We start from the raw sequence: 17,695 nt of genomic DNA on the forward strand, positions 1-17,695 counted from the left end.
ATATATATATATATATACGTACGTATATATGTATGTGGATCGGATCGAAGAGAAAGAGAACCGATGAGAAGGGCACCATGGATATACGTATACGTAGGTAAGTAAGTACTTACGTATGTATGTACGTATGTACATAAAAGGGATTCGCAATGAGGAGACTCGAATAAAGATGAAGATGAGAGGAGAGAGAGAGAGAGAGAAAGAGAGAGGGAGAAAGAAGAAGAAGAAGAAGAAGAAAAAGAAAAGGGTAGAAAGATGCTCGCGGCTTCGGAGGATCGGGCATAGGTAAGTAGCACTTATGTTTAATACGTGAGTGTGGATGAGTTGTCTGTCTCGCACGCGATCCTCTCGCGCCTGCGCAGCTCTTTCCTGACCTCGCGTTCGCTAGAACCAATTTCCGCGGATAATACGACCGCGATCTACGAGTGCTTCGAATATTTTCTTCGAGATCCTCTGTTTCTCGAATACCGTCAATTTTCTTTCTCTATCTCTCGTTATCGTACTCGATCGGACAAACGACTTTGAAAAGATGTTAATTAATAATCTCGAAACGAAATAATCGAAACAAAATGATCGTTATCTTTGAATAATTATCGAAAGAAGTAGATCGATCTTTCTCGCTTCATATCTTTTTTTCGAGATGGATAATGAAATGAAAGTCGAACGTATTGATTATAACAGCTAATTTCTCGATAAACAAATTCGCGGCATGTAACATTAAAAAATATCACGAGGGAATATCCAAATTTTCAGGTGAAATCAATGAAATATTAATCTTGGCCAGTAATAGGTCAAATTAAAATGCTAAATTGTATCGTACAGAAGCAAATGTATGCATTATGTATCTTGGCTGTCCTTAATTTGCGACAGCACGTTCAACAAAATTGGTGAGTTTTTATTTTATTTACTTTTCTTCTTTTTCTCTCTTCCTTTTCATCGCTCGCGAATTGATCATAACGAAACAAAAAAAAAAAAAAAAAAAAGAAAAAGAATTAAAAGCGAAAAAAAACATTGGGATTGTTCTCAGGCAAATAAATTCGACGATGAAACGATCCTCGTCTCAAGCTTCGTTGAATTTGGTAAAATGTATCGAATCTAATAACGTGCCGTACAAGAGCATAGAAGTATCAAGCGACTTGAAAAATATCGTTAAAAATATTAACAAGGACATAAATCAACCGAACTGGGAGACTTCATCGTCTTATATGCGGATATTTATGAAAGGTGCAAAACAGATCATCGATAATATCAGCGAATCTATCACGGTACAAACAATACGTTAACGCATTTCATTATTTTACATCTATTGATATTAATATGAAATATCTATTAATATTAAATATAACTATTAATTCGTACTACGTAGAATCCGAAAACCATCGCCAATCCTCTTTCAAAGAATATCTTTGGCTCTGTCTTATTTCTATCGGGTAATTCATTAAACAAATACTGGAACTGAATATTTTTTACCAACAAAAATGAACCTCCTACTATCGACTAATGGACCGTTGATATAGAAAAATTTACTTGGAGCAATTAGGGGGTGCTCTTAATAATATTTTCTACTTATCCAACGGTTTCTATGTAATAACATTTATAGATGAAACTATCAATCGAAATAAAACTTTCTTCGAACCGATAATGTTTTCCCAACGGCGCCACGAACGAATTCAAGAGTGATTCTAAAAGGAGAAGAAGAAAAAAAAAAATCTATCTACACGTCCGTTAAATAAAATCGTACGATTTTCTATGTGTTATCGTAATTGTATACGAATATATTTATATATTTAATCGATTATAAAATCGTAAAAATAAAAATCGAAAAAATTAATCAAATAATTCTTATCATTTATCCTCTCTTATATCTTAAGCGAAACTCTTAGAATACGAAAATATCGGTTTGACGCGAGAAATCGTTTCAAATTTCCGAAAATCTTGAGTAGAAATAGATAGATAGAAAAAGAGCGAGAGAAAGAGAGAGACAAGGAGATAGAGATAGAGATAGAGTGAGAGAGAGAGAGAGAGAGAGAGAGAGAGAGAGAGAGAGAGAGAGAGAGAGAGTCGTATGCCGACCGAGAGACGCCAGGACGGATAAAGGTTCATTTGAATTTTCCCGAACAGGATGTGCACCGTGTGCATTTCAATCTTCGTTGGACACCCCAACGAAATATGGTCGAAGGGAGACGAAGAAGAGAAAGAGAAAATGAAAGGAAAGACAGAAAGAGAAAGAGAGACAGAGAGAGAGAGAGAAAAAGAGACTTCTAGAGAACATATATACGCGAATGGTAGTTTAAGAGCGAACTCCCAGTATCCAGAGCACGTCCGGAGCGCGAAGAACTTATTGTCATGTGCGGAGCTCGTCGAGGCATTTTAATATTTCCGTTGAATGCTGGAAGGGAGAATGAAGGTGGAAAAAACGAAGAAGAAGACGAAGTAGACGAAGAAGAAGAAGAAGAAGAAGAAGAAGAAGAAGAAGAAGAAGAGGACGACGAAGAAGACGAAGAAAAAACGGATGCGTCTGTCGTTACTTTCGCTACTGGTCTTACCCTCTTATCAAAAAAAAAAAAAAAAGGAAAAAAAGAAAAGAAAAAAAAGGATGAAAAAAAGACAACGACACTTCTTTGTATCAAAAGAGAGAAAAAAAAGAGAGAGAGAGAGAGAGAATCGAAAGAAAAAAGAAAGAGAAAAAGAAAAATAGACAAGAAAGAAAGACAAAAAAAGAAATAAAAAAAGAGAGAGAGAGAGAGAGAGAGAGAGAGACCACCTAACTTCACGGGTGTCCTCCTCGAATCTTTTAACTCTTGGTTGAACATATTGCAGGCTCAGTTACAGTTGGCAAAATTCACGACACTTTCGCGTTGCGTGCAGAGCACGCCTTACGAGACGTATATTTCAACTCGAGCGAGAAATCTATCAACAGGATTCTCGTTCCTCCATCGTTCCCCTCTATCTCCTCCCACCCCATAACCCCTTCACCCTGCTCCTCTCTCACTCTCTCTTTCTGTTTCTTTCTCTCATTCTCTCTCTCTCTCTCTCTCTCTCTCTCTCTTGCCGCCGTCGTTGAATCGACTTCAGTCTCGACGTCAGCCGTAACAAAGTGATTCACGTTTCACGTTTTGCTTACCGACTCGACTACGACGACTACGACAACGACGACAACGACGAAGACGACGTACGAGCTCGAGAGACGATTCTCTCTCTCTCTCTCTCTCTCTCTCTCTCTCTCTATCTATCTTTTTTCTCTCTCTCTCTCTCTCTCTCTCTCTCTTTTTTCTCTTTCTCTTTATCCTTTCTACTGAATTTTCTCGCGCTCCTTTACGAAAGCTTCCTCCACGTAGATATTATGCGTGCACGGTAGCAAGTAGATTTTTCGAGCATCTTGAGAGGACTTTCAATGATCTTAGGAAGAGAAGAGGAATCCTTTTCAAAAAGGATTCACGTTTTAAGGATGCTTCTGGTATTATACGTGTGACGAAAACGGAAAAAGGCTCCGACGTCTACGGAACGAACGCGTTCTGTTTGAAGATCGAAGTTTGAAGAAGAAGAAGAAGAAGAAGAAGAAGAAAATGAAGATGAAGACGAAAAAAATCAGAGGAGGAGGAGGAGGAGGAGGAAGAAGAAGAAGAAGAAGAAGAAGAAGAAGAAGAAGGTTCAGTCGTGAAGAAGAAAAAAGAAGACAAACAGAGGGACGTTCTTATCTGCGAAATAATCTCTCAAAGAGGATCTTTCGGGAACAGGTGCACTGCGAGAGCTGTCGGAGTTCGAGCTGTCAGGAGTCACCTTTTCGAGACTACCTGATATTCATAATAATTCATTTCTAAAAAAAAAAGAAAGAAAAAAGAAGAAGAACAAACAAAAAAAAGAAAGAAAAGAACTCCAACATAGAAAGAAAGATACGTATCCACGTGGTAGGGATAGGTGAGGGTTATAACGGGGCGGAGGAGAAGCTTAAATCGATTTGCATATTCTACCAGACGGAGACGCGTTTCCTCTATTCTATTTTTTTCTCTTTTTCTCTCTATTCTCTTCGTTCCGTTGTTTTCGACGAATAGAATAAAAGTTAAAAGGCTGGGAGGTCCTGGAAGGTTCAACGGAAGATATTACAACATTGCTATCTCTAAGAAAGTTGACTTCTCTTAGATCGATTCGTACGATCTCGCTAAAGGTAGAAAAGAGTTTGAACTAGCAACTAAGTAAAACACCACTGTAGCTAAAGAACGTAGTTACATTACGTTCGTCCTGGCACGCGATCGAACCAAGTCGCAAGCGTTCTTCGTATTGGCAAGCAATAGTTGCGACAGCAACTCGTGCTATTTGCCCGTGTGCCTCCTTACATAACGAGATCGCGGAACCTATCCAACGAAAGTCCGGATAAAATAAAACTTGGGTAAATCAAAGAGCAAAAGGAAAATGGATCGACTACCGAAGAAAATATTGGAGATACATATATATATATATATATATATCGAGAGATCATTTAATTCCGTTTCAAGAGATCATTTCAAGAATACGGACCCACGCAATTTTATATTGCCAATCTTAATTGTGATCTTTCGACCTCGTTGAACCTCGAATGTTAGGGTCTCTAGAGAGATAATTAAATTTTCCTCTAACGAACGATTCACGGGATGCAATCGTAATGCGATTACACGGGGATTTTAATTCGAACGAAAAATAACCGAGATACGAAACGGGAGCACGAAAGAAAGATAAAAACGGTAAAGCGAATTTTTTCTTCTTCCGTTCTTTTTTTTTTTTTTCTTCGGTCTAATACCAAGTAAAGAAGCAAAGAAAGAAACTAACCTGAGATCGAGACGCTTCGGCAAAAAAAAAGAAAAGTGCGGGAGAAGAGAAGGAGAGGAGGAGGAGGAGGAGGAGGAGGAGGAGGAGGAAGGAGAACTAAGTTCGACGAATAAGACTCTTCTCTCGGTTCTCGCGCCGGATACGCGTGTGCCCATCGCCCTCTCTTCCCTCTCTCTCTCTCACTCCCTCGCTTCCGGTCGTAAGCTTCAACGTTCTCATTGCTATGCCTCTCGTATTCTCTTACCCTGGAATATGAAAACGAAATCATATTCTTTGCCGTTGGCCTACCAATGAGCTGGTCTCTCTCTTTCTTTCTCTCTATCTCTCTTTCTTTCTTTCTTTTTTCGTTTCCTCTTTTCTTTTTCTTTTTTTGTCTTTTTGTCTCGACGTACTTTCAAAGTTAAACTCTTTTAAAAACATTTAGGTATTTATTGATCGTCGTTATAGAAGCTCGCGCTCGTTCCTCGTCGTTTCATTCTTTTTATCTTTTTTTTTCTTTTTTTTTTTTTTTTCTTGTTCCCCTCTCTTTTCCTCGTTCCTTCCTTCTCTTAGATTACCTTAGATGACATCATACCGATATCCCACGGGAATAACGTTGGTTTCAAACGAAGTATAAAGAAACATCGTTGCCCTTTGCCGTTGGAAGCGACCGACCCTCGCGGTGTCGGCACCGTTCGTCTCAGGGCAAGAGATGCGATTTCTCAAGCTCGCTCGTTAAGGCGGCAAAACCCACAGCCGTAGCGTAATTGCGGCGATCGTACGTTAGTTAGGTTAATAACTTTGCATTATAAATGTATTAAGCTCGAATCCAATTACAACCGCACGATGAAGATCGGCCGGGCGAGCGAGAGCATCTTGGAATATCTTGCAAAATAATCCGAACCGGTGTATACCTATGTAAGAGTGGAGAAGATGCGCGCATAATTTCGAGTCGATAAATAACTACCGAGCGAGAGAGAGAGAGAGAATTATCCGTACGAAACGGAACCGTGTGAACGGGATTTCGAAAGTAGCTACGAAAATTCGATGATCATTTCTATTTAAAGAAACATTTTCTTATCGATGAAATATTCTTTATAACACTATTTTAATGTTAATTATCGACTGATTATTCTTTGATATTGATCGTAACAGATAATTATCGTTTTAATAAAATAACATTTCTACTTATACATGTACATTAGACTGATTTTATATATACGTACGAAATCAATCTAATAATATATAATACGTGAAACACGGAGAAAAAAAGTGTGTCTTAATTTTCCATGAAATCGTAAGTAAGAGGATCTGAAAAAAAAAAGAATATGAAAGGAAGGAAAAGGAAAGAGAGAAAAAGACAGAGAGAGAAAGAAAGAGAGAGAGAGAGGGGGGGGGAGGAAAAAAACAGAGAGAGAGAGAGAGAGAGAGAGAGAGAGAGAGAGAGAGGATGCACTGAATGAGCCGACACGCAGGTGGGTGTACAAATCGTGACGGTGCAACGCTCGTGAACTCGCTCGTGACAAGGTACGCAAAGTTAATTGCTAGCGGCACGCGCTCCTAACTCCCAGACAAAAGTCCTCCGAAAGTTGCGAAAAAAGCTTGAAACGCGGGAAAAAATGGAGGAGGATGCTAACTCAAAAGAGAGGGGATATTAGATGGAAAGAGACAGAGAGAAAGAGACAGAGAGAGAGAGAGAGAGAGAGAGAGAGAGATAGTAAGAGAGGAAAACGAACGCGTAGGGCGAGCAATCGCTACGAGACTTGGAGCGTGTCACGGAAGGAGGGCGTTACGCACACGCGTCTACACGATTGTGTCACGGATGTCATAATCTTACGTAATTGGGAGTCGGTCGCGAGCATTTGTATGTAAGCCGCACGCATGGTGCGACTCGTTCGCCCGGTACGCACAGCAATTTGCTTTGATTCGATATTGTAAACTATGTCGCTGTGAAATTATTGACTCCGTGATTCTATTTCCCTTCAAATCATAATCTTTCCCCCGTTAGTTCTTTTTTTTTCTCTTCTTTTTTCCCCTCTCTTTTTTATTCTCTCTTTTTCGCTCTTTTCCTTTCTTTTCGTTTTTTTTTTTTTTTTTTTCTTTTCTTTTTTTCAACAAAGATCAATCGAACGACAAATTGTTGTTCGGTAAATAATTAATAAATAAATTCATTCGTTTCCATCGGCTCGATATAAAATTGTGATAATCCAAATCGTATTATAGATATTGATATAATCTATTTAGATAAGTGTAATCATTATTGTAGGAGAAGGATTAAAGTTTTCTTTAGTTGGAATGTTTAGTTAAAATATTTGTATATAAGATGGAATCGTTAAAGTGAATCAATTCAATGTTAAAAGACGGTCAAAAGATTTTCTCCTTCTCTGTACGAGGCCATGCGATTACTTTCGTAATTTGCCCCGATCATATGCCGTGAACGCACCATTCGCGCCCATTATGAAATAACGATATAGATATTCCATGCAGGACATTGCCAGTATTATCGAGCCATTACGATATAATGTATATATATATGTGTGTGTGTGTGTGCGCGCGTATGTATGTATATGTATATATACGTATATAGATATTCGTTACGATTTGCATTTTCTTACTCCTCTATTTTCCAACCGCTTTCAAAGTAAAAACGACAAACGTCTATTATTCCCGAACACGCATACTATTTCCAACGACCATTATACTTAACAATTGTATAATTTTCAATAATTAATAAACGCGAATGTAATAATAATAATTATCATGATATATTTAATATATTATTCGCGGAAAGTAGCATATTATTTGAACGATGATTATACCTTTTCTATCTCAACAAATATCTAATTTCCAATAATTAATAAACATTAAATCCAATAATAATGATAATAACAATAAAACAATTCTATAGATATATATAACTAGTATCGAAGGAAACTTTGTAGGTCATTATATTTACAATCGAAATCGGTTAGCAATTAAAGAATAATCAAAGGAAGTGTCGGCCGGTGTGCGAATTCTCGTAAAGGTCTAATTGGTCCGGCGCGTTCGTTAATTCGATTTCATTTGTACGCGAGGACCGCCATGGTCGAGGATCATGGTGGTCGTGCGCAAAAAGGATATCGATGGGCGTGGCAAGACGAAGCAGGGGCAATCAATCGGTTAATCGATAGTTCGCTATGCGATCGATGTTGTAAGAAGAAGAAGAAGAAGAAAAAGAAAAAGAAAAAGAAAAAAAGAAAAAAAAAGAAATAGAAGAAGAAGAAGAAGAAGAAGAAGAAGAAGAAGGTAAAATAAACGGAGAGGAGCGGTGGGAGGGGTAGTTGTTTAGGATGGAGTTGGTAGTATTAAGTAAAAGTAAAATCAAAAAAAAAAAAAATCAAAAAAAGAAAAAGAGAAAAAAGAAATGAAGACAAAACGTGCGATAAAAAAACGAAGTTGCTTTGAACGATGTTAAAATACATATTTATCTATTTCTCTCTCTCTTTTTTCTTTCCTTTCCAAGTCTATATATCCTGTAGATATTATACATACATACATACATATATATATATATATATATATATATATATATATATATATATATAAGTACTTACTTACTACCTACACCCTAGAAAAAAGTGGTCCCTTCGTGAAGGGACGTTTACGAAGGAAGAGTTACCGGCTCCCTCGCCTCGAATTAGCAAATCTAACGTAATAATTAAATTATCGCCGTACGACGATCCGAGCAGGTAGTTAAACTACTACTCCCTCTAAACCCTCTCCCCCTTCCAACCCCTTCTACCATCTTGTGTTAATGAAGCGTCGCGGGTAAACGACGGCAAGAATAAATTTGAATTTCGATTACGTGCCGATGCGTGTGCGAGAAAACCAAGAATGAGAGTGAGTGAGTGAGTGAGTGAGTGAGTGAATGAGCGCGTTGTTCGTATATGTGTATTTGTCTCTATCTATCTATCTGTTTATCTGTCTGTCTCTCTGTCTACATCTGTATGTGTATGTGTGTGTCAGAAAGAGATATAGAGAGAAAGAAAGAGTATATAACAAAAAAAGCGCGACCACGAACGAAAACGGATATGAATGTTATTGATGTCTAGTCTCTCTCTCTCTCTCTCTGTCTCTCTCTTTTACTCTCTCTGTCTATCTTTTTCTCTCTTCGAGAATGTCTCTCCTCCCCCACATTCTCCATCATTCTTTTTTCATCGAAGGAACGTAGGTAGGCTGGCCGTTTTCTTCTTCTTCTTCTTCTTCTTCTTCTGACGACGACGACGACGACGACTACAACAACAACAACGACGAAGAAGAAGAAGAAGAGGACGATCGCGGTCGGCGACCGTTCCATACTAAAGCTTCCACTCGATCGTTTTCTTACAGCAAATGATCGTTAAGAGCTACGACTTTGCTATGCTAATCCGTGCGAAACTCATCGAGAAACACTTTCATTATTTCAATGCGCTGTAATAAATGTATTATAATACCAGCCGTGATAAATTCGCCCGGGTAGCATCGATACCTCCAATCTTTTGCGAGGATTTTTTGTCTTTTTCTTTCGTGTTTTTAAAAAGACCCGATTTGTATAACCGATGTGCGGTCTCTTAAGAGGAAAAAAAAAAAAAAAAAAAGAGAGAAAGAAAAAAGGAATAAAAAAAAAAAGAAATGAAAAAGAATGTCACAAGAACAAAAATGAAGAATGAAAGAGAATGTAAAAAAAAAGAAAATTAATACAAAAATAAAACGAAGAAGTAACGACGTGAGCTATGTTTATTTATAATTATTGTCGAATAAAGACCCGATCGATTTTGTTTAATAATTAAAATCGAAAGCGAGGAACGGCCGTTGGTTGGTAGGACGATCGTTCGAGAGTCACTTTGAAAATAATAATGCGATGCAACTGTGAATGAGGCTTTTACCGGGCGTCGCTTCGAGCCAATATCATAAACGAAGTATGAATATCTGACATTTATGTCGTTGCATATTTATAGACCTCCTCTTTGCATAATCGGCCCTAAATATACGCACGCGTCCGCGTTAGTTCGTGTTATATTATAACGGCGTAGTCGTTTCTGCCGGTTCATCGAGTTCAAAAGCATTAAATAGAATTTTAGTTTTATTCGATGATAATTATGATGATGATGATGATGATGATGATGATGATGATGACGCTGACGTTGACGAAGAAGAGAAAGAAAAAATTAAAAAAAAAGAAATGTAAGAAAACAAAAAGCAAGTATGCGAATGATCGCATGAACGACGTAAAGACGACACATTATTATTGCCTAATACGTTTTCACGTTTTTAAAATGCATCGAGATATATCGCGAAAAGAAAAGTAGTTATATATATAAAAAAAATGTGTGTATATATATATATATATATATATATATATATATATATATATATATCGTTAACGAGAGGATTGAATACATCTAACCGTTTATTAACGTTATCGTAAATAGTAGGATTCATAGGTTTCGATAAAAATAAGCACGAATTTAACTGCCGAGAGCAGAAGTGGTTAATTACAAAACGTGCTGACATTTTGTCTTATTAGTCTTAGAAACTTAGGTATACATAAGATTTCACGTACCTAGATCACACGACGAGAACGCCTGATATTTCAATCCTAATTATCTCGAAATAACTATCCTAGGCAATTACTTCGAATTGCGTTACTACCTGAGGATTCATTTGAGAGAAAGAAAAGAAAAGGAAAGAAAGAAAAAGAAGAGGAAAAAGACAAAAAGAAAAAAAGAAATCTATCTCTATCCGTAACTATACAACGTTTTAAAGTAGGAGACCTAACTCTAAATCTAAGCGAATTAATACCTATCTATATATGTATATCTTGCAAATTGTTTCTTCGAACATTTCTTTACGATAGTTATAAAAATTACGATCGATGCGAGCTGTTCAAAAAGAGAAGGAAAGAGGAAAAAAGAAAGAAAGAAAGAAAGAAAGAAAGAAAGAAAGAAAGAAAAAGCGTTTCCATCTCGAGATCTCGTGTAGGAATTTAATTAAAAGACGAACGAACAAACGATCGAGACGATCGTAGACGAAAGAGAAAATCACGAAGATGAAACGGAGAGACAGAGACAGAGACGAAGAGAAAGAAAGAGAGAACGCGTGTCATCGTCACGTTCTCATTTTATATCTATATCTATCTTACCTAAGTAAGTACTTACCTACCTATCGTATGTAAGTAAGTAAGTACTTACTTACATGAATACATCGACGATACGAGAAGGATCGTGTGTCTCCGTGTAAAAGTTCAAGATGCCGATTGTGAAATCAAATCCGCATTGAGTCGTGCGTTGGTAGGTAGGTGCCAGGGTCGACACGTTCGATTCAATCTCTTATAAACGACAGTAGGAATCGATCGTCAGTCAGCATCCAACCACCATCATCAATACCACCACCATTACCACGACCATTGCCATCATCGCCATATTCGATAACTAACGTAAACTCTTAACGAACCATGATCGTTAATTAACGATCTACGGCTACTGAATTTACTTCGTAAGTAAGGACAAACCGCGTCTCCCATATGTAGGAGAGGTAAGAGACTGGGAAAAAAAAGATAAAAAAAAAAGAGAAAAAAAACCGTGACACGAGAAATCGCACAACGCAACAACAAATCTCTCTCTCTCTCTCTCTCTCTCTCTCTCTCTCTCTCTCTCTCTCTTTCTCTCTCTATATATCTATCTATTTATCTATCTATCTATCTCTCTCGTTGCAAGTAGTTACTATTGCGATCGTTGTTCGTCGCGTCGCCCCCGTTAATTAACACGATCCATTAGAGAAATTACGTAAGAACGCATATAATACATATGCCAGGACGAAGCATTGTTAAACGTGTTGAACGTACACGTTTAAAACCGATTCCTTGGAAATTTAAATTTCATCAGTCGACGTTTCTTCTCCGATCATTTTTCTTCGTCCCGAATAATACGTAACGTATAATAAATTTTACAATCAAATTAACCATTGAATATTTATCGATTGGATAAATATAATATTATATATTACATAATTATCGTAGACGTCCTATCGACGGATACTATCTCATTATCGTAGAGATCAATTTTACCTATCGATAAAAGTAAATAATATCTCGACTTTTTCAATTCCTTTTTTATCTTTTATTATTTTTTCGGCGTCATTATTTTTTCCTATTAATCCTTATCTCTCCGTACGATCGAGAATCGTTCAGGTCAGTGCCGTTCGTACTGATATACGATTCCTCTACTACACGACATCCCCCTCTTTTTTTTTTCTTTTTTTTTTCTTCTTCTTCTTCTTCATTCTTTTTTTCTTTCTTTTCTTTTTCTTTTTCACGCAAAGACTCCTTTCGTATTCCCGTGACACCTTCGTGCACAATGCCAACGTACATTCTAAAAAGACTTTGAGTCATCCGCGTCGAGCATCTCCTCCTCTCCTCCCCTCCTCCTCCTCCTCCTCCTCCTCCTCCTCCTCCTCCTCCTCCTACTTCTCCTCTTCCTTCATCACTAAGTTTCATCGACACAGGACGCTCTACGTCTGGTCACGTTTCGAAGCACGAAGTGGAGAGCTGCATTACGCACCCTTCGTACGCGCCTCTATGCGCTAAACTCCTATATCCAGGTGTGTACTACTATTCGATAAGCAAGTAGTCCGATCACGAACTTAAAACAAATAGCGTTACCGCATATTGATATCGTATTAATATAATAACGATCGAATCGCGCGAATCGATTATTTTTTTCTTCTTTCTTTTTCCTTCTTTTTGTTCTATCTTTCTCTTTCTCTTTCTCTTTCTCTCATTCGATTTCTTTTTCTTTTTCTTTTTCTTTTTTTTTTTGCAGAACTAAAATGACTCGCTTATTTCCTTTCTAACGTTTCTATCGAAGAATCATTGTCGCCGATAAAAATATTTATACGATTTGTACCACGTTTGGAATTTATTAATTCAACAACGCGATACGTACAATTTCGAATATTACTACTATGTACGTGAAATAAATCACGTTTATCGGATCTACGTTGTGTACAAGATCTGTGAATCCGAAACACGTAAATATCACAATAAATTCTTTTCCAACCATTCTCAAGAATGCCGACAACGGCAACTTGGAAACAATCTTTCTAATCGCGATAACACCATTTCCTTAATATTCTCACTAATTCGTAACCATTAAAATCTAACACGAATAATTGCTTTTAACGATGAAACTGAGATCGTTTCAACTCTTAATGATCTTTCGTATCGATACTAGAGTCATTACCGGATATTAGTTTATTACGAAAAGATGTTCAATTACGTTGTCACTTTACTAACTTTACAAACTTAATAACAATTATTTCCAAAATACACGATGTACTACGGTATACGTGACTTATGAAAATTACGCGACAATTAACGCGTTAAGTTAATAGTATAAAAAAGAAAAAAAAAATTGAAAAAAATTGTTCGAGGAGGAAAAAAAAACGTAGAGGAAAAAAAAAATGAAGAAAACGAAGACGAAGACGAACGATTATCGCACGAGCGTACGAGACGATTTGGACAAAAAATATATTTGAACGGACGTGACTTAGGAACGTGGCGGTAGTCGTTGAGTAGTGTCAACGAGAGGAGTAGTGTCATTCGAGATTGTGACAGTCGATGCGTATCCAGCTATCCACGTGCCGGGCGTTGCGTGCGACACGCCCAGTGCGTGGCTCGTACGCGAGCACATGCGTGCCGGTCGCATGCGAACCAAGATTTATGCCATTGGTCGTAACCATCGTCTCCGCCACCACCACCATCACCATCACCATCGTCATCTCCACCACCATCGTCATCTCCACCTCCACCACCACCACCATCGCCACCATCGCCACCACAATCGCCACAAATGAACTCCACGAGAACTCATTTTCTCTCTCGTAGCAACTCTAGAGCAACAAGATACGATCATTGATACGGTCTATGGTTACCGCCTCTCACCCATATACCATGATGGACCATAAACGCCTCTGGGAAATTCTCACTTTCCCTCACCGTACTCTCCGTCGATCTCTGATCTAACTAAATGGATGATAATGTTACATGGCTTGCCTGTAGGCAATCGATTAATTATTAATTATCGAATATATTCGAACGTTTACATAAGAACGAATGGTAATATCGTGATTTTTACTATAACGACTCTCGTCAATTTCCATCTGTTATCTTTGATTATCTCTCTTCAATCATATCTATCTTTTTCAATTGTCCATATATCGTGATATATGTAAGATCGATTGATCTATAACGTTATAAGGTTTCTAAGGTTAAAATATATCACGGTATTTCGTTAAAAGTATTATTGAAATAAATTCATTGACAGGATAAATTGGTCGATGTAATAACCAATAGGATGTAAAAACTTCGAAATAGAAGTATTTAATAAATCAATTATTTATGCATAATACCATAGAGAGAAAATAAATGTTTAAGGGTAATATCGAAGTTGGTCTTGGTATAGTCTCGAATCGGTGGATGAGTCAGTCCTTCGTGGGTTGTATTTGAGAAGGGGAAGAAAGGAAGAGAAAGAGATAGAGAAAGAGATAGAGAAAGAGACAGAGAAAGAGACAAAGAAAGAGAAAGAAAAAGAAACAGAGAGAAACAGAGAGAGAAATAGAGAGAGAAGGAAAAAGGAGAAAGGTCGATCGGAGTTTCCGAGAGGTGGCCCTCCCCGATCGTACGTACATCGTCCTCCTCTCTATCCTCTCTTGCTCGTCGACGAAGAGGAGGCTTGCCGGATACGCGCTTGCTGCATCTGTAACGAGGGATGAGCTCAAGCAATCGTTGAGAGCATTGCCGGTGTGCTTAAATAAAAGCGTTACATGTGAGCGGTGCTCTCTTTCTTTCCTTCTCTCTATTTCTTATTCTCTTCTTGCTCGCTCTCGCATGCTCAGTGCCCCCGGTATATACCAAGCATTGAAATGCAATCCCTCGCGCGAATGATTTATACCTCGCCAATGGCCGCCCGCGGCCAGCAGGATGTCGCACGTCCCTTCTTTATGTCTCTATCGTTCGTCTCGAAAATATCCCGCGGCGATCGACGCGCGAGCGAGCGAGCGAGCGAGCGAACGAACGAGCGAGCGAACGAGCGACAAGCTCTTTCTCTTTCTCTTTCTCTTTCTTTTTTCTTTCTCTTTCACTCTTCATTCTTTTTCTTCTTCTAGTGAAAGAAAGGGGGAGAGAGAGAGAGAGAGAGAGAGATAGAGAGAGCTTCGTGCTTTGACGCGCGCACGTCGAGAAAGACCGGCGCCTAGCGGCCGAGAACGCGTCGCGATTAGCGGATATGCAACCACGAGACAACGAGCCAAGAAAATTCTTTCTGTCGCCTTCTTCGATCGATCGATCGATCGATCTATCTATCTATCTATCTATCTATCTATCTATAGGTCGGTCGGTCGATCGATCGATCGATCGATCGATCGAATGAACGAACGATCGGCCGATCGAATCAACAACGATTTTTACAGCGAATTATTGAAATAGCAAATCCTTGAATATCTTTAATGGAATTGAATTTAGATTGAACTTGAGTTTCTAGTTAATTTTGAATGTATTATTCAAGTTCTATATGAAAAATCTTTTCTATCGAAATTTCCTCGCGTTACTTATTATACACGTACTTTTACATATACTCGTATATGTAATACATGCGAGTAGTACTCGTCTACCTACATGTTATAAATCTTTTTCGAAGGATCGAAGAAAGTGAAAAGACAATTCGAAAAATGATCGAGAATATTCGTTATTGTAAGAACGTTAGAAGAGAAAGCTTGAATAGTAACGCTTTAGTAATAACGAATAGATCCTTTGTTTCTTCTTTAAAGATCTGGACGTCATAATTACGTAGGAAGGCGGGGAGTCGTCTGGTATCAGTTGGATAACCGCATGTGAAGTCTTCGTGTAAAGAGAAACGTGCAAAAGGCGTCGACCCGAAAGGTGGGAGAAGGCGATCGAGCCTTGCCTCGATTCTTCTCGATCCGCAAACTCGCTCTATATCGAGACGCATTAGAAACGCCCTAGCCTCTGTAATAAGCAAGGACCGAAAAATTAGCATCTGCCTGGCCAAGAGACAATGCCTGATTTGAATAACAATGTTCGCTACCGTGTGGGCTTCTAACTCTTAACTATGCCTTCTAAAAACATTAGACGAATCGCCAGTATATCATTCTCGCACGTTCTCATTCGTTATCGGATCAAAAAATATTTTTCTTTTTTTTCTTTTTCTTTTTTTTTTTTTTTTATCCAAACAATATAGCCCCGACTAACTGATATCATTACAATCATCGTTAAACGTCTACCACCGTACGATGTAAACTCATGCGATTAAATTCGTGGCAGCTTGATAATGAAAAAAAGAAAAAACAAAAAAAGGGAAAAAAGAAAAGAAGGAAAAAAAATATATATATATATATATAACGTAAGTATGAGAGACCAATTGCAAACGAACGGAAGAAGACGAGGGCCTCATATCGATGCGTAGATGTCTGACCCTGAAGTGGATCCACCACTCCTCTCTCTCCTCCTTCTTTCTCCTCCTCGACTCTTCCGACGATCCGATCACGGTTACGTTATATACACGATGATAAACTTTCCGGACGTATGAGTGCGCCCGCGTGCACGCGTGCACGCTCGCGCGCGCCTGAGAGACAAATATAGTTTGTGCGTGACCAGTACGGCAAATGTAACAACAAACGTCGATGCACGATCAAGAACGCGCGAAGAACTCGAATACCTTTATCTATCTATCTTTCTTTCTTTCTTTCTTTCTTTCTTTCTTTCTTTCTTTCTTTCTTTCTTTCTTTATTTTATTTTTTATATTTTTCTTCATTCGATATCGTGCGGTTTATATTCGAATTCTTCATATCGTACGTTTGATCGTAATAATAATACGAGATGTAAATGTTAACGTAACGTAACCTTACAATTGGATGAATTTTTATAATTAAAAGTTATAGTACGATATGTCGGTAAATTACTAAGTTATAGGGATCAAAGAGTACCGAGAGTAAGTTGGATATTAGAAAAAAATGAGAGCGTGGTCGTTGCCGATACAGATAAATCTCTAATTTCGCCCACTCTTTCGCGATTAACGTCAATGAATCACGTTCCTGTTACTATCGCTCGCTCGTATATATTTCTCTGTGTATGTGTGTATGTGTGTGTGTTTGTGTGCACGAACTCGTCGGAAGTAGTTAAGTATGCATGTTAGAAGATAACTACTAACGCCAATGACAATCAAGAAGAAATCTCGAATTTCTATTAACGAAACCTTCTTTGATAGGCTAACGCTCTAAACGATTTTACACTGGAGTATTATAAAAGAATTGTTTATATATATATACAAATATAAATATAAATATATATATATAAATAAATATATAATTTTTTTTTATATTCTTACTTTATATATTTTCTTTATACATATATATAATTCTTTTTTTATAATATATATCAATGTATGTTAAGAACGATCGGTTTTACGATGGCGCAAAACTGAAAGCATGATTCACACGATCGGCAACCTTGAATGATCGGGCACGTTTTCCATCGTACGAACGGTAGCTCGTTACAGTTTACGAGGATCCTTTCTAGGCAGTTATGGCTAACGCCGACATCCTCCTGTCGAAGTTAGCGTGGGTGTTCTTCATGACTGACCATTGTTCATGAATCTAACTGTTCACATAAATTTATCGTAAAAACCATTTTTAACCTCTTATCGATATCTCGAAATTGAAAGATATCTAATATAATTTTTGTATAAAAATGAAAAAAAAAGGGAAAGAGAGAAAAAAAAACAAATATTAAAATACCGACATCTATACTTCACGTTCGCAATACTCGTATGTGTTATCGAGAGATAAGTGATGCTGGCCCAAGATAAAAATTATTACCAAG

General features: G+C 37.8%; 2 protein-coding genes and 1 long non-coding RNA gene across 4 annotated transcripts in view; 2 read left to right on the forward strand and 1 right to left on the reverse strand.

Annotated features, from left to right (window-relative positions):
• The window catches only part of LOC122634245, a 226,712-nt gene that overhangs the window by 151,785 nt on the left and 57,232 nt on the right, over positions 1-17,695 (reverse strand). The gene's annotated exons all lie outside the window — the stretch shown is intronic.
• LOC122634241 (knirps-related protein-like) overlaps positions 215-17,695 on the forward strand; it is a 70,561-nt gene continuing 53,080 nt past the window's right edge. Inside the window, exon 1 of the mRNA XM_043822984.1 lies at positions 215-285. The gene's annotated coding sequence lies outside the window, so the exon portion shown is untranslated. The remainder of the gene's footprint in view (positions 286-17,695) is intronic.
• Positions 676-1,789, forward strand: LOC122634243. Its single transcript, XM_043822990.1, has 3 exons — positions 676-887; positions 1,028-1,265; positions 1,367-1,789. Exons 1-3 carry the CDS (start codon positions 802-804, stop codon positions 1,457-1,459), a joined length of 417 nt encoding a protein of 138 aa, XP_043678925.1. The 5' UTR covers positions 676-801; the 3' UTR covers positions 1,460-1,789.

The sequence above is a fragment of the Vespula pensylvanica genome, chromosome 14, assembly GCF_014466175.1.
Source record: "Vespula pensylvanica isolate Volc-1 chromosome 14, ASM1446617v1, whole genome shotgun sequence".
Classification (NCBI taxonomy): Eukaryota; Metazoa; Arthropoda; class Insecta; order Hymenoptera; family Vespidae; genus Vespula; species Vespula pensylvanica.

Bases quoted from the DNA above. Each gene is read 5' to 3' on its own strand.
- LOC122634243 (XM_043822990.1), top strand. From the start codon at position 802: ATGCTAAATTGTATCGTACAGAAGCAAATGTATGCATTATGTATCTTG. The intron at 888-1,027 runs GTGAGTTTTTAT...GATTGTTCTCAG, and splicing joins CAGCACGTTCAACAAAATTG to GCAAATAAATTCGACGATGA. The intron at 1,266-1,366 runs GTACAAACAATA...CGTACTACGTAG, and splicing joins ATATCAGCGAATCTATCACG to AATCCGAAAACCATCGCCAA.